General features: G+C 49.9%; 1 protein-coding gene across 5 annotated transcripts; it reads left to right on the top strand.

The window, feature by feature from the left end:
• The first annotated feature begins 5 nt into the window (after positions 1-5).
• PURG (purine rich element binding protein G) lies at positions 6-25,627 on the top strand. Of its 5 annotated transcripts, none has more exons than XM_038178557.2 (3): positions 6-197; positions 1,093-1,929; positions 15,683-25,627. In XM_038178557.2, exons 2-3 carry the CDS (start codon positions 1,106-1,108, stop codon positions 15,780-15,782), a joined length of 924 nt encoding a protein of 307 aa, XP_038034485.2. In that variant the 5' UTR covers positions 6-197; positions 1,093-1,105; the 3' UTR covers positions 15,783-25,627. The 5 variants fall into 5 exon arrangements, 3 of the variants coding, with proteins under 3 accessions (XP_038034485.2, XP_027311909.3, XP_027311908.1); XM_027456108.3 differs by having other exon boundaries at positions 7-197; positions 1,093-1,948; XR_011808940.1 differs by having other exon boundaries at positions 9-197; positions 1,093-16,547; positions 17,806-25,627.
• Positions 25,628-26,820: the final 1,193 nt, after the last annotated feature.

Raw genomic sequence — 26,820 nt, forward strand, 5'->3', positions numbered from 1 at the left:
CGGGGGCCGGCCGGCGGCGCCCAGCGCTGTGTCTCCGCCGCCGCCGCCGCCGCTTCGCCGCTCGCCGCCCGCCGCCGGGCGGGGCCGTGCCGGGGCGGGGCGGGGCCGCGGGGGTGCGGCAGCCCCGGGCTCGGCGCGGCGGGGGGGGGCGGCGGGGCCGCCGGGTGAAGGGCAGCGCCGGCGATGGGCGCTATGGGGTGAGTGGGGGGGGCACTGGGGGGGGTAATGGGGGGGGTACTGGGGGAACTGGGGGGGAACTGGGGGCTGGGGGGGTCAGGGGAGGCTGTGCTGGGGGTACTGGGGCAGCCCCCGGGGCACTGGGGGGGGAGATGCGGTGCTGGGGGGCACTGGGGGGGCAGGAGAGGGGGTACTGGGGGTACTGGGGGCAGCCCCCGGGGGTACTGGGGGGGAAATGGGGCGCTGGGGGGCACGGGGAAGCTTTATTGGGGATGCTGGGGGGGGAATGGGGTGCTGGGGGGTCATGGGAGGCTCTGCTGGGGGCACCGGGGGGGAGATGTGGAGCTGGGGGGCTGGGGATGCTCTCCTGGGGGGGATATGGGGTGCTGGGGGCTGAGAGGCTCCGCTGCGAGGCAGTGGGGGGGGTAAAGGGGGGAGATGCGGTGCTGGGGGGCTGGGGGCTGTGCTGGGGAGCACTGTGGGGGCAGGAGGTGCAGCACCCATAGGGGGGTAGGGAGGGGGTCCACGGGGTGCTGGGGGGGCTCCCGGGGGCACCCACAGAGGGCACGGGCTGGGAGCGGGATGTGGGGTCGGTGGGGGGAGGCTGTGTGTGGGTTGGGGGTCTGCAGGGCAGCGGGGTGGGGGCTCCCCCATGGGTGCCCGTCAGCACCAAGGTGGAGAGGTCACGGGAGGTGCCGGGAGGCTGAACCGGGGCGCTCGGTGCCGCTGGGGGGGGACACGCAGCCTGGGGGGGACGGGGCTCCGGGGGGCACAGGGCACGGGGCTGAGCGGGGTGGGGGTGCCGGGAGGGAGGCTTGGTAGGGGGAGCAGCGGGGAGCAGAGCGGCGGCGAGGAGTGTAGCAGGCCCCTGGTGCTGCTGTTGTCATCCGTGTGTCTGTTGTGTGTTATTTCCAGCTGATTGGGGAAGATGGAAAGAGGGAGAGGAGGAGGAGGAGGAGGCGGAGGAGGAGGAGGAAGGAACCTGGGGGGCTCCGGCTTGCACAGGAGCGTGTACTCCCAGTCCCAGCAGCAGTACCATTACCCGGCCCCCTCGCAGGGGGGCTGCATGGAGATCCAGGAGCTGGCCTCCAAGAGGGTGGACATCCAGAAGAAGCGGTTTTACCTGGACGTGAAGCAGAGCTCCCGGGGCCGCTTCCTGAAGATCGCGGAGGTGTGGATAGGGCGAGGCCGGCAGGACAACATCAGGAAAAGCAAGCTGACCCTCTCCCTGTCGGTGGCCGCCGAGCTGAAGGACTGCCTGGGGGACTTCATCGAGCACTACGCCCACCTGGGCCTGAAGGGCGGCCACAGGCACGAGCACAGCAATGGCAAGGAGCAGCACTCGAGGCGGCGCCAGCAGCACCCGCCGCCCTCGCCCCCGGGGTCGGTGGGCTCGGAAGAGCCCCCGCACAGCGTCCTCAAAACGGAGTACATCGAGAGGGACAACAGGAAGTATTACCTCGACCTGAAGGAGAACCAGCGGGGGCGCTTCTTGCGGATTAGGCAAACCATGAGCAGGGGACCGGGCATGATCGGTTATTTCGGCCACGGCCTGGGACAGGAGCAGACTATTGTCCTCCCGGCGCAAGGGATGATTGAGTTCAGGGATGCTTTGGTCCAGCTGATTGAAGAGTACGGCGAGGGGGACATCGACGAGCGCAGGGGCGGGGGCGACGACCCCCCCGAGCTCCCCGAGGGCACCTCGTTCCGGGTGGACAACAAACGGTTCTACTTTGATGTGGGATCCAACAGGTACGGCATCTTTCTGAAGGTAAGTGAGGTGAGGCCGCCCTACCGTAACACCATCACGGTCCCGTACAAAGCATGGACAAGGTTTGGGGAAAATTTTATCAAGTACGAAGAGGAGATGAGGAGAATTTACAACAGCCATAAAGAAAAGAGGATGGATGTCAGAGGGGACAGTGGTGAAGAGCAAGAGGGTCTCGAATAGAGTGCATTGGACTGGCCGTCTGGCAAAATAAACAAAACAAAAAGCAGAAATTGGCGAGAGGGACGGATCTGTAGTCATTTGAAGTTGCCCCGTTGTTTTGTAAAGCCCTTTCCGGTAGCTCGTACTAACTCCAGTACATAATATTGCGGGAGTCTGGTTATCGTGCTAAATTACGCCCAAAACATCTCTGTATTTCTCATGAAAGTAACAACCTCCCGAGTCTGTATGAGTCAGCTTCTTCAAGTGTGGAAGACTATGGAAGTATGCGTATCAGCACAAAAAAAAAAAAAAAAAAAAAACGGCATTCTGACCTTTAAATAGTCTAGATAAGGCTTGTATTGCACTTCAGCATGGTACAAAAAAAAACACAACACCCTCATGCTGAAATGTATCAGTTTCTGCTTATGACAGGTTTTCTGGAACTGAGTTCTGTCTGGACTCAGTCTAAAGGCTGAGCAGCTTAGCTACAGGGCACCTCGTACAAAAAACAACCCCCTTTTAATTGCTCATACATGTATGAGGAGAGGTAGACGTTTGAAAATTGGGACCTGCAGGTTGCTGAGTTTGAAAGGATATGGGTGAAATCTCGATAACCGGTCAGACCTTTATGATGTGCTGGTGGAGAGCGGAAGATATGTCCATAACCTCATAGTCCTGTGCTAACCGAGTGACCCGAGTATCCCAGGACAGCGAAGCTGTGCTCGAGTGCTAAGCCTTCCGAATTAACGGCAACGAGTAATAACCCACTCTTCATCTACGTGCTCTGCCCACGCGAGGCTGATGATTTTTTTTTTTTTTTAACGCGTTTCTCAAAATTTTGAGAGCTATTTTTGTATGCGGGGTGTTGTGGGTTCCAGCAGGCGGCTGCGGAGCGGGTTTTCTGAGGCTGGATGGCTGCTGTGATCGAGGTTCCAGGGTTCCCTCCCAAAAGTGAGATTAACGCAGTCGGTGTTACACGCACGAGGACGACAGCTGGGCGTTTCTCTCCTCCTGCCGAGAGAAAGGCCTTTGGGGGGTTTGGTGCACCGCTTGATTCCTATAAAAATGCATCTCTGTCATATTGATCTGTAGCGCGTTTTCAAAGCCGTGGTTAAGGCTGCGTCAGGTTTTCTGTCAGGTCGGTTTTGCAGATGTTATTACCGTAAGATAATACCCGTGCCCTCGTGTCACCCCCTTCCCACCCCGTGTCACCGCTGGGGCAATTCGGTGTCTGGCTGCTCACCTTGCAGCACAAAGTCCTACTGGTGGCCCTGTGGCCTGACCCTTGCAGTCCCTGCAAGAGTACTCCTCTGCCTGGAGGGAAAGTGCGCAGAGTTACCACTTTAGCAGGCTTGAAGAAAGACTTTGAAAATTCTTGGTCATTTCTTCAAAACACGTGTAACTTTGGGGTCGTTTTCAGCCCTTTGGTGACCAGTTCCTTCCCTCCTGAAGGCAGTGGGCGTTTGGTTGAGCTCCAGGTCCTTTAAATTGCCCACCTTTAAGGTTTTTTTGAAGAATGCGTCGCTCTGTCTAGTCAGATATTTGTAATCGTTTGAATTGTTTTTTTTGCAGAGTGGCCTAGTGTGCATGTGGGCCAGCTGTTTTCCAACCCAACTATTCTTTTTTTTTTTTTTTTTTAGTTTGTTCAGAAAGGTATTTATCTGCAACCAGACCGTTTTCACTCTTCGTCTGGACCCACCTGCACGCTGCATGGCTGCGCTAAATCCAAAAGCTACTGCCTGTTACGACATTAACCATAGCAAGAAAAGCTGGGGAGGTGGGGGTGGGAACTAAGAGGATAATCTGGACTTTAGTTTGGGTACTAACGATAGTTGATCTGTTTTAACTTTAAAAAAAAAAAAAAGGAAAAAAAGAAAAAAAAAAAAAAGCTTGCACCAAAGTCACCAAAGAACCTTTAGGAAATGTTACAGTTGTGACAGGAAGTAAGAAAGTTAATTTCACTGTTTTAGGTGATTCCCCCTGTACGTAAACTACATATTGCAGTTACAGCAAGCAAACATTTGGCTTAGTGTCACAGTGACCATCCGTTTCTGCACAGATTGCTCTTTCAGGCACTTTTTCAAGTCTGTAAGGGATTTTCTCATTCCACCACTGGAACTGCTAGTGGACCACGATGAACCAGCTGGAGGCGGTGCGGGGTGCTGGTTCATCTTTGCTTTTAGGGTTTTGCTCACAATGTTTTTAACAGGCCCATTAAAAAAAAAAAAAAAAATTACAATAACTTCATGTCCTAGTGTTGGTGTGAAACCAGAATTTAGCAAAAGAGTCACGGATGCGCAAGCGAGCGCATCCCTGGCTGCTGCTGCCCGTCACAGTGCCTGGAGTAAGGAGGAACTTGCCGCAGGTTGCAGCCACCTGGAGCTATGAATGTACAACCCTTTTACGCTCACCTTCCCCTGCCCGTGTGGCATTCCTCCCCTACGTGCTTGACATCTTCCAGCCCGCGCCCCCGTTTGCCTCCACGCATCGCGAAAGCTCCTGTGTTGGAATCTGCCTCGGTTAGGTGTGTGTTGTAGATGGTCCTGCATTCCTTCTGTTCCTTTACTGTTAGTGAGGAGAAGAGTCGCAACGGGCAAAGCGATTGAAAAGGCCTGTTTTCTTCACTGTTAAACAAAAAAAAAAAAGGCAAGATGCAAAATGGCTTTCCTTATTGCTGCCCACTTGGCACTTTGACGAAAGGGTAACTAAGTGCAGCTGGCTGCATCTTAGTTAGGCTGGTATCAGCGTGTGTTTAAACCATTCTTTTTTTAAACCTTTTTCCTGTGTTAATTAATTGGCCTTCTGATTGCATTAGTGTATTGTGAATAGCACCCAGGAACTCGGTGCCTGCTGGCTGTGGGGCAGGGCTGGGTCCCATGGGATTCACTAATGCATGTACTCCCCGCGCGGGATGCACCTTAGTATCCGAAACTGGATCGGGATCTCCAAGTTCACAGCCGACTACCAATGGGTAAACCACTAACGACAGGTTTCCACGGAAATGTATAGCACTGATCCTTGCAGATATTGTCATTGGAGGATAATACAGACTAACTCAAAATGTAGCAATGCAAGGTTGTACCGGTCAGATTTGGAAACGGGTTCCTCATTATTTTTGGCAGTGCGCTTTCGACCTCCAAGAGCAGCGGTAATGTAGGCTGCTTGTGCGCCGAAGGGCCCATTGCAGTGCTGGGAATGCTGAGTTCCTCATGCATTTGAAGTGCTCGTGCTCTGTGCCCTAAAACTGCCATGTCCCTTAAACTTGAGAAAACACAAGCTTATTTGCACTAGAAAGAACGGCCAAAAACAATTCTAGGAGGACAGGGTGAAGAGCACCAGTCTGCACCTCTTTTCTCACAAGAGAATTTCCTATGAAAGCCCTCACCTCTGTTTCAAAATTGTGTGGTCCGGGCAGAAAGTCTGTCAGTTCAATAACGAAATCCTAATGCACTTTATATTGTGTAAATACTAGGGGCACGTCTCTGCCACTGGCCTGGCAGGGGGTGCTTCGGCAGCGTAGTCTGATTCTGGAAGGGGTCGCACCCCACATGCCTGTGTCTAGGACAGACCTGTTGTACTCGCTTGGCCCAGCTCCGTTCCCGTTCCCGTGTTAGAGGGACAGGCACGGCGGTGTGAACCCTCCCGGCCCCTCGAGGCGGGACGTTGAGGTGCAGTTTGCAGAGCTCCAGAGCATCCTCAGCTGGTGGTGGCCCCGCTGCTTGCTGCGGCTCCCTGGCGGCTCTGAACCTGGCCCTGAACGTTGATGCCAAGGCTTAAAAAAAGGAGCTTTTCATGGAGATAGTTTTACAAAGCCGAGTTGTCGTGCTTGGCTTTCCCCTCCATCAGAGCAGACACTCGTGCTGTCCCTCACGGGTTTGTTTTGGGTGGAAGGGGCTGCGGGGGCTTCCCCTGCACCGCTGGCCTCAGCCCGCGGCCTTTCTCGGTGAAGGACTAGCAGGCGAGCGTGCTGGCCCGGAGGCTGGAAGACTTTCTGTGGCCAGGTTCCCTGTGTGGCACTACAGAGGAGGTGACAAAAACCCAGGCAGCCGGCCCAGCCTCCCTGCATCACCTCTCGTGAACTTGGCCCTGAGAGAGGCAGCGGTGGCGGCAATCTGCTCTTCGTCGTGTTCCTTATATGTATCCGATATATAAAAGTTCATATTCACGTGTAGGCATTAATATATTTATGTGAGTATATCCTAGCCTGTAGTAGCTCGTAGCGAAATAATCTATTTATCTGAAGTACACAGACTAAAAAGATGGGGCTCAAGAGGCAGTGTCTCCTACTAGCGGTTTGGATAAACGCGTTATTTCACTGAGAGCTCTTTGCTGCTTATCACGGCCCTTTTAAGGTTTCTGCTCTTAAGCACTCATCTCATCTCTTAGGTTTCCAGCAAGGCTGCAAGGGGAAACGTAGGCTGAAGGAGGCAAAACTCTTCCTGCGAGGCCTTGTGCAGGCAGAGCAAGGGCTGCGGGTAACAGCCAGCTGCTGCGCTGCGGGCCACGTCGCGCCATTTTAAAACCCACCGCAAACCATTATCATCATCGTGTTCATAAAATAGGCCCTTGGAAGTACTCAAAAACTGTCCCTTATACGACTCAAAAAACACCAAGCAATTACCAAAATCAGCTTTGGCATCTGTTTTTTTTCCTGATGTCATCTAATGGTGGTGCCATTTGTCTCCCGTGGCCTGTTGGGGTGAGCTGAGCTCGTGGGGAAGGTGTCTGGTAGTCGCTAGGAAGCCTGCTGCTGGCTAGACTTGCAGCCCTTTTAGCCAAGTGTAGTAGTTTTTCTAGCAGAAAAGGGGTTATTAGCGTGTATTTTTATTGTGCGGACTTTGCACCCTGTGAAAAATTAATTAATAAGCAGGTTTTAGTTTCATTGCATTCATACTTTTTGCTGTACATAAGGTATATATATACAATTTATAAAGTAATTCTTAAAGAAAAGTGTACTTTCCATTTAATTTTCTATGCTATTTCCTCCAAAATTAAAATGTCCTTTATTTTTAATTATTTAACAAGTTGTGTTGTCTAAAATCTGCCTTTCCCCTCTTGCCCGTCCACTTCTTTTAAACAAAGCTTGTATCTGAGATGCCTGCTTTACCCAAGTAAGACTGGAAGTAAAGGCTCCACTGACCATAGCACAAGCTCCTTGCTTTTTAGTCCTCTGTACGGATGCTTTCGGCAGAAATCTTGCAAATATCATAGTGGCAGAGCTACATGCACATGGTAGTGAGTACATCCAGCACCCGGACCACTGCGGGCCTGGTATGCTTTCCTAGCTGTGGGCTGGGACGTGGGGCTGTGTCCCCTTGGACAAGGACAGTGGCTGAGGCCTGAAGTGTCCCCAGGCTGAAGCTGTGCTCCTTGTCACCTGTGCACGTGGCGTCTCCTCATGGTTTCTCTGCCGATAGGGCTGCAGGGCATCGTCTCCGTTCAGCAGTGGCTTTGTCTCCTGTACATTATTCACGCTACCATTAGTGATGTCTTTTGTCGACCCCACTGTCCTGGTGTTTTCATCCAGAGCCATGAAATTTCCATTGCGTGGCTGCAAAACCAAGCAGGTGGGAGTAGCTGGAGAAGCAAGACATGCTTTGCTCTCCTTTGTGGGAGTCCAACATGAGGCCCACATGGGGCCTGGTTCTCATGAAGCTTTGCAGCTTCCCTCTGTGCCCGAGACGCTTGTAGCTTCTTATCTCTCGGCCTGCCACGGCTGTGCACACACAGCAGTGGGCATTTGTGGTAGTTCGGCCTTGCCTAAAAACAGCTGAAATCTGTAGGATAACAGGAAAGCAGTCCTGACAGGGTACGAGGTGCTTCTGGGCTTGGGCATTTTGGAAAAAAACAAACACCTGAAGCCACATCTGCTGCTGTTGTTTCTCCAAAATCCACAGAAGCTTTAATCAGCTGACGCCAATTTTTACACGATAATCCTGGTGCTACCAGTTGTCACTGTAATGGAGTTGTTCTTCCTGATATTTTGGCATACCCGTGCCGGGTTCCCCACCTGTATCTCCACAAAGGCAACGCTATTTTCAAGCATCGTGTTGAAATCAGATGCTGGGAGCTCCCCGGGGTGCCGTCGGTGGGTACGGAGAGCTGGGAGGGTTCCCGAGGGTTGCAGGCAGCGTGCAGAGCTCGGCGGCGCATTTCCACCACCGTGCCCCTAACGAGATGTGGCAGGGGAACAAATGGCAGGAATTATCAGGTAGCTTTTCTTGCTGGCGCTTCGGGAGAAGCCAGGCCTCTGGCTTCTTCCGCAGAGAAATCTTAGGTCTTTTTTCTTTCTTTCTTTAATAACGTTAATGAAAGTCATAGGAGGCATTGATTAAGAATTGGTTTTCTAGAAATGTCAAAGCATGTGCCAAGGTTTCAGGCCTTGGCCGGCGTGTTGGCATTTCTGCGATGAGTGTGGTTAGGTTGTTCCTGCCGCCTGTCGAGGTGCCCTGCGAAACGTAAACCCGCAGCCTCGGGGGGCCTTCTCTTGCCATTAACTTCTAGAAATCCATACGCTGGTGTTACATTCTGGTATTTCTGCGTGTGCTGTGCGTGTTTTGTGTTTGTACCGTCTCCAGCAGTACTGACCCCATGTCGAGGCGCCTGGCTGCCACCCCAACGAAGCTCTCACTAATGACTTTCTGCTCATCTCCCTGCTCGACAGGCTACCTTGAAATGCTTCACCCGGCACGTGGAAATCACTAGCTCTTTAGAAAGTGGCTGCTGTAAATTCTTTACAGAGACCTACACTGCCTTTCAGGTGTTCAGCCCTGTGCTACGCACTGGTATTGAACAGGAAGGAGCAACAGCTCCTGCATCCGAGCTCTTGGGCAGAGATGTGCTAGTTAGATAGGTTGCTCAGACACTGCAGGGCAAGGCCCTCCCGCAGGCAGAAGGACTCTGTGTCTAGCTGTTTTATAATCTTGATAATTTGCCCTGCACAGATTTAATTTGAGGAAACGATCACCCTTCATGGCAGCTGCTGGAAGACAGTGGGAGCTAAGGCTCTCTGCCTAGCCCCACCAGGCGCAGTGCTGATACAACATCTGTGAGTTTATATACGTGACACACTGTTTAACATAGAGGCAAGGGAGAGGTGAGTGTTTTATATATATATATATATATGCATAAATATATAAAATAGTATTTTTTTCCTGTTTCCAATAGGTCCTTCACTTTTGGTACGTTAAAACTTTAGCTGTCGTCTGTTCTGTTATCAGTATCCGATATGTTCAACATGCAATACAAGCAGGGAGATAGATTTCGCAAGCAATATCAGCATAACACACTCTTAACGGTAGATCTTTACACTACAAATTGCATGCAATAGAATCTCCATTTCGGAACAGCAGAGATGATGTGGGATAAAAGGCACGGGTTAACCTCAGGCTCCTGCAAGTATTCCCATCTGGTCGTTGTTCTCAGCACATTTTGTTGGCAAGAAGCAGCAGGAGAGGGGGAGTGAGAGCAGAGACGAGCGCTTCCCACCAAGGTAGAGGAATGAGTAGGCAGGAGGGGGTGGAGGGAAGCAAGGACAGGATTCGTGCTCTGGGGAGTCACAGAGCACGACGAGTGCTGCCTGCAGTAGGGGAAGAGGTGGCACTGCCAGTGCCTGTGTTCCTGCAGCGACTCGGGGAGAGGCAGGGAGCCCAAGCCCTGTCTCTGCTCTCAGGGGCCAGGCTGGGTCTCCTTGGCCCTGTCTCGCTCCTCTTTGGGCACATCTGTCCAGCAGTAACAGCCTGCCACTGGGTCACCTGCCAGCCCAAGACCATGCAGCACTGTGGACTTGAAGCGCTGAGTCTCACCGACAGACCCCATCAGGGCCAAGCGGATCCAGCTGAGGACATTGCTGCTTTCCCAGTTTGCAGACTCAGGTAACTTCATTTTTACCATGCTGGAGGGAGCCTGGGCTCGGCCAGGAGTACATGCAGAAGCGTAGGGGAACAGACAGGCGTTGGTTGCCTGCAAAGGTTGCTCGTGCCATCTCAGTTTTTGCAGCATCGCGTGTGCTTTTCTCGCTGCAGGAGCCAGCGGGAGCTGTGTGAGGGAGCGTGGTGCTGCCTTTAGGGCTTGTTCACGCTGCCTAAGAAAGGTGCGGGGAAGGTTGGAGGGAACAAGAGGGAAAGAAAGGACGGCCCTGTTGAGAAAGCAGCTTTCCAGAAACGCGTTCTGCTCCATCTTTGTGAAAGGGTTTGTGTCATTTTTAGCAAGGCTCTTTGCAGGTGATTGCCACCGGTGTAGACTTTCTGTTCCCAGACACTGCTGTAGGTACTCGGAGGTCTGCTCTACAGGAGCAGGCAGTGTTTGTGGCTGTTGAGAGCTGTGCTTTGAACAAGTGACGTGCTGCAATAACTGCAGGTACTCCGCAAAATCTATCAGCATCGCAAGCTGGGCCTCCCAGTAGCGAGACTGGGTAGCTTCGGCTTTATTCTGCCTGTGCCTGTATTCCCCACTGATAAAACGGAGTGAACGATACCTCCCTACCTCACCAGGGTATGAGAAAGTTGAGTTCATTTGGCATTGCATTTTTGTGGTCAACAGTGATGATCTCCAAAAGCAAAGTAAGACGAAATTCTGGGTGCAACACACTGCATAGATACCTCTGCGGTGTTTGGAAGATGCACATAGGTAAGGCTTGGGGTACATACAGAACAGTGAATCAAAAATAAATCCATAATCTAGAGGAGAAGGGACAGTCGTAAGAGATTGCAGATTTAAACTCTCTATGCACATGTCCGAAGGTCAGAATTAAGGTTATTCAGAAAATCCTTAATTCTGGCACTTCCCGACTTTTGCTCAGTTTTCCAACTTTTTTTTTTCTCTGCTGTTTTGTATGAAACTACACTGGTATACTGTCTTCTTGCAAAAGACACTTGGGTGTTAAATAGATTTGGGTTTTTTTTTGGTCCCGAATGGCATCAACCTGACGTTAAGCTTCAATTTTGCTGTTGTGGGGCTGCCTCTGATGGTATGTTTCAGGGTCTACACAACAAAAACCACCTGTATTTCTTCCAAGTTAAACAATGTGGAAAAATCTGCTCTCTTAAACTTCCAGTGCTGGATATTCACCATCTTCCCTAGACATGGTTTCCATGGTTCACCCTGCTTGCTCTTAGATACTTTCCCTCCTGTCTAGCCTGTGTTTCCTGTGCTACCATCTTCCTCTGTCCCTGTCTGTCTTACAGGCCACATTCTCAAGAAGAGTTATGGAAGCAGTTCATTCCCTTCCTTGCTTGCAGCTCTTTTACATAGTTAAAGACTTGTCCGGTCTCTTTTGCATCCTCTTCTAAGCACATTCAGAGCCTTCCACCAAGGGTAGTTTGTAGCCCTCATCGTATTTTTGCTGCTTTCTCTAAACTCCTTCTGATCAGTCTGTCTTTCTTCAACCCAGAATTAGAGAATCCAAAATCAGGAGAAATACACGTGCTGCCGTCTTACCAGCCTCGAGCAGAAGGAGCACAAACAATTTAAGGTTTTATACACCCAGCATGCTGGGTTTTGCAACAACATACTTGCTGACTCGAGCCCTGTTTGTAAGTCTGCATCCTCCCAGGTCGCAGAGCTAAGACAAAAGCACTCATTTCTCACCCTTCATCTGTACAGAAGCTTTTTTTCTGATGTAACACTGAAGCTTGCATTTGCCTTGACCAAGTTGCATCTCGTTTCTTTTCAGATTATTTCATGACCTTGTCAAGATCAGTTTCAGTTCTAATCCCATTCCTCCTGGAGCTCACGGTCCTTCCCAGGGACGCACCGTTTGCAGGTTAACTGGTTCTTACCCATCATCAAATCATTCATCCACATGTGGAAGAGAGCAGTACATAGGGCAGGCAGAACTCATCGGGACCTCTCTTGATACATCCCACCAGATTGACTGTGTTACTAATTAAACAGGCTAATTGTAGAAATCATAACCTGCTCCTCCTCGAGGCTGTGATTTTTTCCATCTGCTGACTTTTGTTTCTCCCTGCTTTTTCTGAGCCTGAGCAGGCTATACAGAGTCTAAACAGTAGTTCTTGCCCTTCTTTAATAGCCCTAGAAAATCCAGACTATTAAGATACTACAGTACACATTTTCCACAAAGCCTTGCAGTATCAATCTTTTTTTTTTTTTTGTGCATGGTAGGGTGGCAGAACACCAGCTAACATTCATGCCTTTGCTTATTTCTGAATAGGACATAGAAAAAATAGCCCATCAACAGGCCTCCTCCTAAATGTAAAAGTTATTTTCATTGACACCCTCCCCACCTTCACAATATTTATATTTGGATTGCTTCGGTGGTCACGAGCTCAAGATATGTTCCTGTCTGTAGGCTTTCTCTGTAGGCACCCACAGGCTTGGGTTAACCAGGAGTACGTGAGGGAGAGGAAAAAATGTGTTCCTGCAAACCAGCCTCAGAAGCTGCCCGTGGTCTAACTGTCAGGAGAAATGATACTGAATAAACTGGGGTACTCTAGGTGTAAGGGTCTCCTCCAGCATTAACAAGGTACCTGTTTAGGCACAAAACTAAAAAATGCACCTAGTGGCTGCCTGTGCCAATTTAGTGTGAGATACAGGCTTTGTGTTGCGTCCCAAACCTCCCAGGGATTGTTGCGTAACAGTGTAAAACATTATTTTCATCATGCAATAATTTAAATAGTTACCAACATATTTACCTGAATTCTGCCAATTTTAAGAAAATTTGGTTTTAAATTGGCATTCATCTGTGATCCTTCTGCTTCTCCTGCCATTTTTTGTTTGCGCTTGTGTCCTGTCATTCCCTCCTCACCTGACATCGATGGGACTTCTGGTTTTCTGTAGTGTTAGCATTGCTGCTATTTGTTTCGTAAAAATTGGGGTCTCAAAGCAAAACCGGCCAACAACACAAATTTCTGTTTTCCCTGATCCTTTCAGCAGTTAAAGACTCAACACACAAGGAACTCGTTCTGCTTTAAACAGATTTGGAGCATCAGTTCATCGTCGGGATCTGAAAAAGAAACCAATGTTAGATCAGTGTTTCTAATGGAAAAGGTGTGACCGTGGGGTTTTTGCCTTTCGAGGTGTTTGAAAATCTGGCTGCAAATCACCTTGCATTGTCAGGAGTGTCAAACAACTGCGACTGCTTTGAGTAGGCAATGGAAATACCTTGTACTCCATGGGTGAAATACTTTTTTTTTTTTTTTTTAATTTAGCAAGATATTCAATGTTGACGTTCACTCTCAGACAGCTCTGTCTCCTACCTGGGCTGTTTCTGCTTTCTCCATACCGGTTTTAGGCACCTCTTCTTATTTCTTGGGCAGTGGCTACGTGTCGGGCTGCTCAGAAAGCCTTTCCGTGAGCTTGTCGTAATGTGGTTGTGCCGCCATCTCTTTCCAAGCTGTGCTTTGAGCAGTGCCCATCCAGCGATGCGAGATAACTGCTTGAAAAGCGCTGGGTTTTAATTTTTTCTCCCAACTCCCAGAAGCTTCATCTGTGTTGAAAGTTAATTGGATTTTCCTTCGTAACATTTTTATTGCAAGGTGATCTGACAGTTCGGTGCAGGTATAGCCATAAAGCAGTGCCTCCCGTTCCGTGCAGGCTCTCGCACTGCTCTAATCACTTGACACACGTATCTGAGCGCCTTCCAGAAGCGCGTTTAAGCATATGACTAACATCTGTCACACCGCAGTTGTTCTTTCTTTCATCCTCTTCCTATGGGAAAGGCTGAATTTGCCAGTGCAGCCCTGGTATTTTGAACATAAATTAATTATCCATGCTGTTCGGCGATGATGTCCTACAGGGTGAGCTGAAGCACGTCTCACACCAGCAGCAGCAGCCCTGATGGCATCGCGGCCGGGAGCAAACCAGAGGACTCTCAGGCTCCTGGGTGGCCGGGTTTGACATTGGCACCGAAGGCTTGCGTTGCACCGGAGGAGAGCTTTCCTCACCAGTCTTCAACCAGCTTTAAATGCTGAGGGAGGTCAAGGAATGTCGAGGATTTAGCTATGTTGCTCTGTGTCTGGGAACTATCTGATGTAGAAAGGTCATCTCACCTCCCGAGGGCTTCGAGTGCAAACGCAGAGCCCGAGGCAGCCTGTGGGTTCAGGCAGAGGAAGGGTGATGGAGGCTGGCAGGTTGAGCCGCGGCCTCAGCCCACCCCAGATGGTGGTGCTGAACATTTCGCAGGGCTTGTTTTATTAGGCTTGTTTTAGTTAGGGCTTGTTTTATTGTTTTATGTATTATTTGTTTTATTTATTAGGACTGTAACCTGGTTGCAGTTAGAGCTACAATAGCCTTTCCCAGCCGCCAGGCACAGAGCCCCCAGCCTGGGGTTTGGAATACACAGCTCAAGTTGTCACGGTCATTTCTCCTGGTGCTTCTCGAGAAAGTTTCTGTTGATAAATGTGGTCTAAAATGTAATCTGGCTTCATTCTTTCCTGAAATTTCACAGGCTGTTTCCTATATGTTTGCCCATAAAGTCAGAGTAGCTCCTAACTTTTGCTGCCCTTCCCTTATAAGACCTTAACACCACAAACCAGCTCTAGCAGGCAGGGCAGGTGGCATTCTATCATTTTATTGACGTTTTATTCTACACTCACACCAAATACATTTCCAGTCACCTCTGGTCTCCTGGCCTGACCTTTACTGGTGGCTTCTTGATCTCTGCCAGGAGTAGCAACATCATTTTGTCCCACATATCTCATGAAGTTTTAAGGAGTTTTCAAGTACTGCACTTGTGTTGATGAATGTGACAAGCGGAAAAGTTTTTAAAATTGCGTGTTGTGATCTGTAGTCAGCCCTGCCACTGTCACGTAAGTACATCGTATGTACGTGGTCATATACGTGAGACATATGTAAGAAGTCAAGAGAGCAGACAGCAAACCCTGTTAGACAATAATTATGTAGTTATGTTGTTGTGATGTTGTGCTGCAGTGCGTAATGTGGAAATAATCTATGATGAGGGCTTGAAATAATTCCTAGACTTCCCCTTGTCCTGGCATCTGCCAGGCTGGAAAGACGTCCTGATGTCCGTGGGCAATGTGCTGCTGGGAATCCCAGTCCCTGAGCTTTCCCCTGTGAAGGGCATGGGTTTCTTAGCCCATTTCTTGGGCCACGCTCCATCTCCCAGCCATGGAGGTAACTGAGAGTCAGTCCTTGTGTCGCTGATTCCTACGGTGGGACAAGAAAAGGATGCACCTTTCAGGCAGGTGGAGTCAGACTGGAATTGCTCCTGTAAAGATTTGCGATCTCATTCCCACATGATTGTGGGATGCGGTTTGTCCACCTAGCAGCAGGAGCACGGAGAAGCCTTTCAGATCCAGAAAGGCAGTGCCTCACCCACTCCTGTCTTACTTTTTTTGTTTGGGCAAATCTAAAGGTTCAGCCCGGCCCCATGCGTTGTTAGCCAGAAGAGCTGCCTGGGGCCCAGAGGGAATAGGGAATAGATTTTGAAGCCTTGTGTAAAATGCTTGGTAGTAAAATTATGGACTGCTGTGGTAAAAATAGACAGAAGCAAGCATTTACAGTTGCTCTGGATTAAATGAAACTCACTGCGTAGTCAACAGATGTATTTCTGGTGGAGAGGCATTCACGATAGTTACATTTTTTTTCTTCCAGATTTTTGAACACTCCCAGGATATTTGTAGCACTGATCGGAACAGATATTTGCAGCAGAACTGAGCTGCCTCTGCGGACAGTCTGTTTGGTGAGGTGCTGATAAACTCAGAAGAGTTTGAAAGCTGTAGCATTGCGCTGCTGCCATCTTTCAAAGGGTTTTTCCCAGCTAGAGTTTGTGGTGGGGATGAGCTGTCATGGTCCAGACAACAATTTGGCTCAGGTTCTCATGAAGTTACGGGTTTTCAGATAGACCCATCTGGAAAGCTCTGTGAAGAGCTTTTTGAAGGGACAGGTCTCACATAGCCATGCTGTGTCCTCTGCCACGGTCTTACCCGGGTGCAGGTAGTAGAATCACAGAATATCCCAAGTTGGAAGGGACCCACAAGGATCATTGAGTCCAACTCCTGGCACCACACAGCTCTACCCCAAAATTCAGAGCTATGACTAAGAGCACAGTCCCAACGCTTCTTGAACTCCGACAGGCTCGGTGCCGTGACTGCGTCCCTGGGGAGCCTGTTGCAGTGCGCGACAGCCCTCTCAGTGAAGAACCTCTTCCTGATGTCCAGCCTGGCCCTCCCCTGTCACAGCCTGACCCCATGCCCTCGGGTCCTGTCACTGGATAGCACTACAGAGAACAGATCGGCGCCTGCCCCTCCACTGCCCCTCGTGAGGAAGCTGCAGGCCGCCATGAGGCCTCCCCTCAGCCTCCTCTTTCCAGGCTGAACAGGCCCAGTGCCCTCAGCCGCTACTCCTACGCCTTCCCCTCTAGGCCCTTCACCATCTTTGCAGCCCTTCTCTGGACACTCTCCAGCAGTTTCACGTCCTTTTTGTGCTGTGGTGCCCAGAACCGCACACAGTGCTCGAGGTGAGTAGGAATATCCTGTCTTTGGTGAATTCCCACTACTGAGCACCTTGAAAGCCAACAGCATTCGTTAATGCCTCTGCATAATTGCCACCACACCGCATGCCTCGGGATGTCACCTAACGCTTGCGGTCACCGTGCTGGTGGCACCAACACGGCGGTGCCTGCAGTTCCCAGCACGCTGGCGTGGTTGAGCTGGAGGTGCTGAGCGGCCCCGTTTGTAGGCTATCCCTTAGACTTCCCACACAGGTGGGTACACAAACGGTGTGCACACTGTGGCCGGAGGCTGCACGTCACAGCACTCCTCAGCAGGGGTTTGGGGCTGATGGCCGTGGTCCTGTGAGCTCCAAAAGGAGCACATTTACAGTGCTAAACGCCAGGGGAAGAGCGAAGCGCAAGGCCTAGCTCTAAAACTGTGTTCAGCTGCACCACTTAGGTGTTTTTAGCTTATTTTCTACTCTCTGGCAAGTGAATGTTGTCAATCAGTGTGAATTTAGCACATCCATCTCCCATTCCCCTCCCCCTAATCATCAAAAGTGATTTTATTTTCAAGTCCTCTGAAGCCGCAGCGTGTCTCCTGTCGTGCGATCGCTTTGCTTTCTCTCTGAGATATGAAAGGCTGCCAAGAGAAAGCCTTTTGCGGGGCCCATCCCGGGCACTGTGTGCCCCTTGCTGCGGGTGGCAGTGACCTGCTGCGCCTGGGGGAAGTCCCATTTCCTGCCAGCCCAGAGACTATAGGCCAGGTTTTTATGTTAACCTCCAAATACCGAAGGCCCCATAACGCCCCCAACCCGGCAGAATTAGGAAAAAGGCTTTTTGGCTCAACCCTGTGCTTAGGGCGCCGAGAACAGGCACTGCGTGTGACAAGGTGAACCAAACCTCGCTCCTCTCATCTCCGAGCACAACCTTTACACTGACATTTTCTTCTTTTTGGCCATGCCGCAGCAAAGCAATGGTTACTTAGCCATACAGCAACCCTTGCACATTCCCTCTGTGACCATTCCCATCTCGAGGAGGGTTGCACGGAGCAGTTACCTACGGCAGATCTGATCACGCACTCGCTGTAGACTCCCTGCTTCCCCGACTGCCAGCCTGCAGAAGCTTGCTTGTAGTCAGCATATAACAGCTTCCCCAGGGACGCGCCTTTCTGCGTCTACTACAAGTATTGCTGTGAGCTTCAACTATTGCTTCTTGCCACAACTTGATGTTGTGCCTCGATCCTCTGTTATACGTAACCGCAATTTTGTTTCCCTGAACGCAGAGGTAGCTGCAGTCTGGAAGTACGTGTTTTGAGCTGAACATTGCCAGGATTTCGTCTTCCCCTGGACGTTCAAGTCGGTCGCAGAATCATTGGAGTTGTTTCTTTCTCTGTGCTGAACAGCAAGTCACTTCCACGTCAGCTTGGGAAGCAGCCCGAGGGTTTGGTGTGGGTTAATAAATTCAGGTAGGTGGGATGAGCACACAGAAAAGTGGGCGTGAAGACGTTGAGATAAGAGCTGAGCATCTGCCAACCTTCTGTCCACTCTCTCCTGGTCCTGTGCTGGCTTTGGCTGCTGCAGCGGGTGGCAAGGCAGGGAGCCACCAGGATGAGGGACCTTCAGAGCCTGCATGTGGGACCTGGGGCGAGATGGCAGCATGGGGAAGGCATTCTGGCTGGGATCAAGAGCATAAAAGGTGAGAATGGACCAAAGGAGGAGCTGCACTGTACGTTCACAGGAGACTGCCCCTTCACCACGGCATTTTGTGAGTTCCTCTGCCAACAGCCCTGCTGCTGGTGACCAGGACAAAAAGTAGGAGGCAAGTGCTCCTGAAACACAAGATTGTGTCAAGCTGGTGAGCAAAGAACAGCCACGCAGCCCCAGGAGGCCCTCAGTCGCTGCCAGCTGGCTGCAGACACCTGAGCCAGGCAAGAGACCACCTCCCACGTGCACTGGATATCATGATATAACTGCAAAGGTGGGACAAAAAAAGCTCTGTTCTGGGTACCATGGGAGCCCAACTAATTTAGCCTTCCCTCGTTGTCTTCTGGGGCTCTTACTCTTGCCTAGCACCTGAGGAAGGCGGCCACTCTGGAGAGCATACGAATATTTCTGTCCTTGGGATTGGAGTGTGCCAGCACGCAGCCAGTGCGTGGGCTTCCTGCATCCCCTGTGCTCAGTAACAACATTTCCTGCTTACACTGGCACAGGTATCCCTCGGCACCATGGAGGGTGACCCTTTGGGTTAACAAGTGATAGGTTTCTTCTGGCTGTCTTACTTAAAAAAACGAAGGAAAAAAAAAGAAAAAAAAAGAGAAGGTGCTGCAGGGAATGCAACTCCAAACCTGGAAATAGAAACAGTCATTTTTGCAGGCTAAGCTGTAAAGGAGATGTCATCATGTCCAAAGTGTTAGCCCCACAAAGAAGAACAGAAAAGCTAGAGGAGCAGGGTCTTTAAATATTGGTAAGAGGTAAGAGAGACACAGCTCTTCTGGCCCTTCAGTGCCGCGGGATGAGGAAGAAAAACCATGACTTGGGGCATCCTCTCACCCTCCTCGCCCTCGTAGGCTCTCGACAGTGCGAAGTTCACCCTCCTCTGTGCTGCTACATTAGACTCCATGTCCACAAGTTTCTGTGACACAGAAAGCCCAAACTTGTCTGTGTGTCATGGTTTTTTCAGACTCTATTAATTTTAGTTTTTTACTGCAATGGACTTTTTTTAACTGCTCACTAGAGCTCACTTTTTCCTCTCCCTCTTAAAATGGAGGGAAAAAATGCAGAAAAACTTAGCAAAAATGCCCACGCTTGCTTTCAGAGCCTGAGAGGTGCACCAGGTTAACACCTGAGGGCGGGTTTGCCACTGCAGCATTTGGGCATTGAGGTGAGCACAGCAGCTGCAGTGACAGCCTGGCTCTTTGTGCAGGCTGAGACCCTGCAGCAGCCCTTGAGCTGTTGCCACATGCCCCAGGGCTGCTCTCTGCAGCTGTTCAACCCCTGTGCCAACCTCTTCACCTCCACAAAGCCAAGGCTGAAGGTGCTGTGCACGAGAGGACAAGCAGGAGGCTACAGCATGGGTATTTTTCACTTGCTTTAGGCTTAGGCACCAGCCTTCTCCTGGATTTTAGTCTTCCAGGAACCTGTTCTGCTGTCATGCTTGCCAGTACTTTGACCTTCCACCAAAGGTATCCCAGCTTTCTAGCCAAACAGCTGATTTATTTTTATTTATTTTTATTTTTTAAGAAGAAAAATCAATAGTTGGGTGCTAGCAAATCCTAGAGTTCTCTTTTAGCAGTGTAGGAATTTTCTCCCTCTCCCTTGAATTTTGTATGAATGCAGATACTAATGTGAAAAAAGAGTTGTAATATCAGGAAAGGAGAGATCAGAACAAAGCGTTCCTCTGGATAGACTTTGATGCAATTTTAAGCTGCTTGTAGAAGATTGGCTGGGAAGGTAAACTGATTTGGGCTGAAAAAGCTAGTGCCATTAAACTATATTAAGGATGCTTTAGTAGATGGTCCAAAATAGCTTTTTTGTCACCTCTGACATCCAGGAAAGATAAACAGATTTTTGGTCTTAGATTGAAGGTGTGATTTTTGCTGGAAGAAATTTACGTTCTTTAGTAACCATCCTGGGATGACATTTAATGCCAAAAATATTGCATGGAAACCTAAGGAAAACAAAACACATCTGCATCTACACCGGGCGAGCATTTGCGGAGCCAGGCAGGCACACGGCGTTGGGGTTAGGTGTGAGCTGTAAGCTGCCTTCCTGGCCACCCCGGGGCTCGGTCCATGCCTGGAGAGACCCCCGGACCTCCTCGCACTCTCCTGCATCCCGCCAGCGCTGCGACGTCAGTACTAGGTGAGAACCTGAGTTTTGGGGGTCATTGGCTCTTGATGCAGTCCTTGGTCACCAGCTGTTGTCAGAGCTGCAGTGGCATTTTGTACGAAAAATAAAATATACATAAATATTGGTTCCTGGTTGAATTTCAAGTAAAAGGATTTTCTGCCAACTGACCCCATGCTGTTCCAGCTGTACCTCATCCTCCTTTCTTTTCCTCTGGCAGTTCCGCACTGTGCAACAAGCAAAGCGATTTCCATACAACCTCCACCTTACTCGTGAGCGTGCATTACGGACCTGAACTGGTGGTAATAAAACTCTTTGCTTTCGTGGTGCGGTCCCGGTGGTGCAATGTTCCTGCTGGCAGGCATGTGGTTACACCAGCGCAGCGTGCCAGCGGTCTCCTGCTGCCCCCAGCTTCTCAGGAACGTGTTTCGTAGTGCTGGACCCAGGTAGCTGTGGCCACAAGGTCCCCGTGAATGAATTCATCCTGTACGTATCATTCCCCTGGGTGCACGTCCAGCTTTGGCTGTTTGGTCGGGATAGCATCCTGGTGGTCGAGGAGCAGCCGCTGCCAGGGCAGGACTGGCTTTCTTGGCTGTGACCTGAATTTGTCCCTGTCCCTGTGCAACCGTCTCACCATGAAATTTTGGCTACAGGTTCTTTGTTTCCCACTGCTCTGCATGCCTGCTGCTTGGTTTTCTTCGCCCCTTTCTGAACGACTGAACGTTCGTGGCTCCATACATACGTTGTGTTTTTTTTTTTTCTTTCACTGTACACAAAAAAAAGGGCACGTTTGTTGCCATCCCACATAGTGGGTATTTTCATGCAGAGAAAAAAAAAAAAAAAAAGATGCTTCTCGTCCAGATTTAAGTAAAATTTCTGCAAAAAGCAGGAAGTGTAAAAGCCAGCTGCAGTTTGGGAATATTGTTTCGTTTTACACATCACCGATGCTTTTATTGAAAGCATTTTTTCACTTGCACAGAATTTAAAGGCTGTATGATTCTCCTGCTGAAAAGCATGCATTTCAAAGCACGAGTTTGGAAGTGTTTTTATGGTCCAGTGGGTTGCATTAGACCCACAGCTGGTATGAGTTGAACTGGACACAGCTTCCCGTAGCTGAGGCTTGTAACATTTGCTTTCCAAGCACCGGTGTGAAGGCAGAGAGCGTTTGGGCTGGAATCAGGCTACTTCCATACAGGTTGGTGCGGGCTCATTTCAGCACATCTCGTTCCTCGGGCACCATCCCAGAGCCTCCGGGAATTTTCCAGGCACAGGATCCAGGGAGCTGTAGTAGTACATATCTGCATCTGTGTCTTTTTTTGGGAGGTGATAACGCAGCCTTTTTATGGAGAATGCCATTTTGTAAATAAGCTCCTTCGCGAGCACCACCGCTAGGACTACAAAAGATGGATGATTATTTCTTCCCGGAATTGGTTTTCTGCTGCGGGATCTGTTTTTTGTTGTGATAATTTGCATATAATTAAAAATGGCCCCATGTCTTCAGTCTGCATTATGCCTGTGGTACTGAGCAATCTTGGATCGCGTTTTGCTCTGCAGTGTGCTGTGTCTGGGAATCACTTTATTCACCGCTGAAAATCAGCATTTAATTGTGGCATACGGAATATCTGCAGGCTTTGATGCAGCGAAAGCCTCTGCCTCCAAAAATAAAACGTTGCCTCTCATAAACTTTCAAATGAGTTGTTTTTGGAGGCTGGAAAAGTTGCCAAGAAAATTTGCATGAAAATCTAGCGCGCCGGCTAAAGCATGATTCTGCTCAAGCCTTTAACATCCAGGTCTGGGCGGCGCTCAGGTAGGGCCATGGGCTACCGTGATCTCCTGTGCCACCCCAGCTCGGTGCCAAAAGCCCCAGCAGTCTGTTTGCTTTCCTGCCTGCTTGCAGAGATCCCAGAAGGACGGCGGTGCTGCTCTGCCAGGTTAGCGGTGAGCCGGGCCCAGCAGGCAGCCCGCCTGCTGCTTGTCTCGGGGAAAACAGGGAATAGCTTTGCTTGTCAGAAATCAGATGCAGCTGCCATCCCGGTGGAGGCGAAATCACCAGGAATCACAGTCCTAAGTAAGGATCTCTCTCACAGGCAGTAAAAATACAACACGGTATGAAAACCTTGGGAGAGCAGTGTTGGAAACTGCCCTCCAATTTGACACAGTTTCCTTGCTTTAGATTTATTATCCAGTGATCATCATCTGCCAAAAATCCTTACAGTCAGAAGAGAGAAGAAATTCAGAGGGAGCAAAGGAGCAATTTCGGTACTGTACCTTTCATGCTGGCAAATTTTCAGTACCTATGATGTTTAGTTTTGGTCCCAGCATTGAGATCAACGTTACTGAAAGCAAATTATCCATCTACCTACGTACAGAAAACAGTATCACAGGTTTGCAGCTGTACCTGAAACATCTCACCATGGATGCAAGCTGTGTTTCCCCTCATTTTCACGACCCAGGAGTGTTTTGCAAAACACAGAAAGCACTGCCAGACACAGGCAGTAGCTTCTGGCTGCAAAGTGGATGCTTCTGCTTCAAAAAGAGCTTTCTCCATAAAAAGCTTTGCACTTTGTGAGCATTGGGCACTGTGTGAGCATTTCCCAGCTCGCTGGGAGCTGCCTCCAGTCCATGGCACAGACTGGGACCAAAGCAGACCTCGTGGGCTGAGCTGGGAGCTTGCCTCCAGTGAGTAGGGCTGTTGCCTCCTTATTAACAGTATGCATGTAAGGATTTTTTCCCTGTTGCAAATATATTAAGTGTATCAGGACTACTCCATACTGAGGTGAGCAGCTCGGGTCCTGTGAGCAGGAGGTTGGGCTGGAGACCCCCAGATGTCCCTCCTAGCCCGAGTCCTGCTGCGAGTCTTCCTTATCCACCCCAAGGATGAGCCAGACAATGGTGACACGGTGCTGCCACAGCTTCCCCTCTCCTCCAGCATCCTTCTCCAAGCTGGCAGATCCTTTATGTTCCCGAGGTCCTGCTGCTCCAGCTCCCCACTCCTCCTCTCTTACCTCCCTCGCTTTACCGAGGGTCCTTGTCGGTCTGCCCTAGGTTGTCTGGGCTTTCAGCCCCACACTGTCATTCGCAGGGAACAAAAAAGCCAACAGCTGGAAGGGAAGAAGCAGCAGCCAGCACGAAGAATGTCTTGGGTGTCTCGAGAGAAAAAAGGGCAGCACCTGACCTCCGTCAGGGTGAGCCCTGCTTGCCCAGGCTCCTTCCTGCGTGTCTCGTATCCTCACAGCTCTGTGGTGGGATGTGCTGGATGTGTGAAGGCGATACCTGCTTGTGCACAGTCCTCCTCGGGGGGGTTGCTTCATGGAAATGAAGACGGGACGTTGGGAACGTCGGCGCTCACTGGGCGGCTTTCATTGTCTTGTCCTTGCACTACTTGTCCTTTCACTGCTAGGGTGGTTAGGAGAAAAAGACGGCTTGATGCACAGTCAGAAAGCTCAGAAACAAAAACAGACCCACCGAGAAATACGTAAATAGGCTAACTGTAAGATAGCGTGTAAAAGGAGGCAGTCTGCAGCGTGACTCCTCTGTAAACTGCATGATCGCGTTGGCGAGGCCTGCTGCAGCCGCGCAGCAGGCTTCCCAGGGTTGCTTTTGCTAGACTTTGAGTATCATAGTTGCAAAGACTCGTAAATGTTCTAAGAGACTCTTGGTTTTCTTTTTTCGTAAGCTGTGGCCATTTGCTTTCTGAATCGGTTCGTGGTGATGGAGTTAATGGAGCTGTTCTTTATCGTAACCTAAAAGGTGTCAGTCGTTTGCCTGTCTGTGTTCACAAGCTGACCAGTAGCATTATGCATCTCTCAGATGGTGTGATTTGAAGCACTTTTGGTGTGGCATGTACAGTCGCAGTGCCGTCTGGTTTTGATTTCATCCCCAGCTCTCACACACACGTGCTACCCACGTTTCGGACACCGAACCAAACCAACTTTAAAACTAGCACTTTAAGTACTAGTAGTCACTTTGTTCCTGACTATACTGAGCACTGCACTTTTGTAAGTACTATTAGCACCGAGTTTCGAAACGTTTATTTTCCCCAGTCCATTTAGCCTCTCACGCGCGGTGTTAATTACTTAGGGGCCATCAGAAGATAATTTCGAGGTGTATGTGACCGCTGTCTGGTGCCTGATTTCCATTCCATATCTCTTAGCGATTTTGTAAGTTAGGGAAATGAAACTGTCAAAGCTTTTTGTACCTAATAGACCAAACATCTAAATCACTGACACCCAGGCAGACGTGGTTGTTGTAAACTTTGAGGTCATCCGGAGAACCAAGCGCATGGCTTTTAAAAACACCAAAGATATAGGAGAAGTCTCAAAAGGGATTGGGATAGTGCAAGGTGATGTAATTTACACTTGGATTTGCGTGGCGGCAGGATGTGAAGCGGAACCGGAGTTAGGAGTGTATGGGAGATAATTTCGGGTTTGGCACGAGAACCTGATCTGCACTGGCAGGTTGGGTCCGTGAGGAAGCGAAGTTAAATCCGCCCGCAGGTGCGGGCATCAATAGCGACGGCGCTCAAGCCATTGCAATAAAAGCCATCATTGTGCCTGTACTGAGAGTGCTGTTGGGATTGATTGTGGGCTGAAACTACAAAGGGTATTCTTAAGTGAAAGACTTGCAGATGATTTAGAAGATGGAGCATAATAACCACTGGGCTTTTTGTTGGGTTTCTAGAGCGTTGTTAGGAGTTTAGCAGGTCGCGTGGTAGGAAGCCGTGTCAATGTGCTTCCCTATCCTTGTAAAATTCCTGCAATATTTCGGTATGGCTGGTGTGGGACCTGAGCTCCCTCTCCAGCAAGAAATCACCAGGGTAGAGTTTGTCCCAAATGGCAAAGACGGTCATAATTCACTAGGATCTCAACCTGGTTGCTGATCCTCAGGATGCAGAACATTCCAGGCCTTGAAATCCCAAACCACACCCTCTCAACTCAGTGACAGCATTTTGCTTCTCAGAAAGCCCTCACAGGTTTTCCACAGCCACCAATGGTGCTGGCAAGGATGCTGCCGTTCCCTCCCAGGAGGTATCCACCCCTGGAGCCCCAGTCATCCCTGGTGACGAGCTGGGAGTCCATCCGAGTCCCTCCTTGGCAGTGCTTCCTGATGGGACTTTCTCCCCGTGGATATGGGGTGGATAAGCCCCACTGCCAGAGCAGTCAATTGCATGATTTGGATGGAGAGAAGCAAGTTAGGTCTTCTCCTTCACTGCCAGCAAGCAGCTCTTGGTGGAAATAACCTCTAGAGGATAATAATTAAGGGGGTGTCGAGAGGCAAGAGACCTTTTCTCCATTAACACCAGCGACAGGACCCGCGGGAATGGAGTTAAGCTGAGGCAGGGGAAGTTTAGGCTGGACATCAGGAAAGGGTTCTTCACAGAGAGAGTGGTTGCACACTGGAACAGGCTCCCCAGGGAAGTGGTCACTGCACCGAGCCTGACTGAATTTAAGAAGAGATTGGACTGTGCACTTAGTCACATGGTCTGAACTTGGGTAGACCTGTGCGGTGTCAAGAGTTGGACTTGATGATCCTTAAGGGTCCCTTCCAACTTAGGATATTCTATGATTCTATTCTATGATTCTATAATAAAATAAAATAATAATAAAAAAAGGCATATTGGTTTTGCTTGTTTCAGCAGGTGAAGTATTGTCCTGACCAGCTCTGGTTTTAGGGGCTGCCTTTGCCTGGGTTCAGTCTAAGCTTTCATCTCCGATAGAGCTTTATGGGTTTGGGTATTCAGCCAGAACCGAAGGTGGTTAAGAAGCACCAAGCCCTGAGCACCCTGAAGTGTTATGCTCTTCTATTCTCCATCGTGTGATTTGAAGTGGGAACGTACATAGATTCCAGACCTTTTCCTCCCCCGGCCAAATGAACCCCACAAATCTAGCTTTAAAACTTGGGGAGCTGAGCGCTCTCCTTCCTTTTTGGGAAAGGAAGCTGGCAAGGAAGGGGGATGTGGAACGGGTCTCTGTGTTTTTTTTCCTGCAGGTGTAGTTTTTTGCCCCTCCGAGTTGGCACCTTGTCCTTCGGGAAGGTAAAGTTAAGCTTTTTTCTGCTGCATGGCACACATGAGGCCCGAATGTAAACCCTAGCACAGCACCTCGTTCTTGGGAAGGACCTTTTAAGCGGAAGACAGTTCTTTTTAGGGGTTTTTAGTTGTTTGGGTTTGAGGTAGCTCAAGGGAAGCGCATCATAATGGCACGCGGACGATGCTTTACTGACTTTTTCTTTCTCCCCAACAGAGACTTTTTAATTTCCTTCCATAGTTTAGAGCTCTTTCCCAAAAGTGTCTCCCGACCCACGCGAATGACCTTGAAATGAGTCAAGTTTATCAAACAAATCGTGCATTGCAGGAAGCAGTCTCCAAATGCACACACACCCATGCACCTCTCCACGGGTATGTGCATGTGTGTGTGTGTGTGTGCATATACATACAGGTAGAGAATTTATTT

Source organism: Anas platyrhynchos, chromosome 4 (assembly GCF_047663525.1).
Source record: "Anas platyrhynchos isolate ZD024472 breed Pekin duck chromosome 4, IASCAAS_PekinDuck_T2T, whole genome shotgun sequence".
Lineage (NCBI taxonomy): Eukaryota > Metazoa > Chordata > Aves > Anseriformes > Anatidae > Anas > Anas platyrhynchos.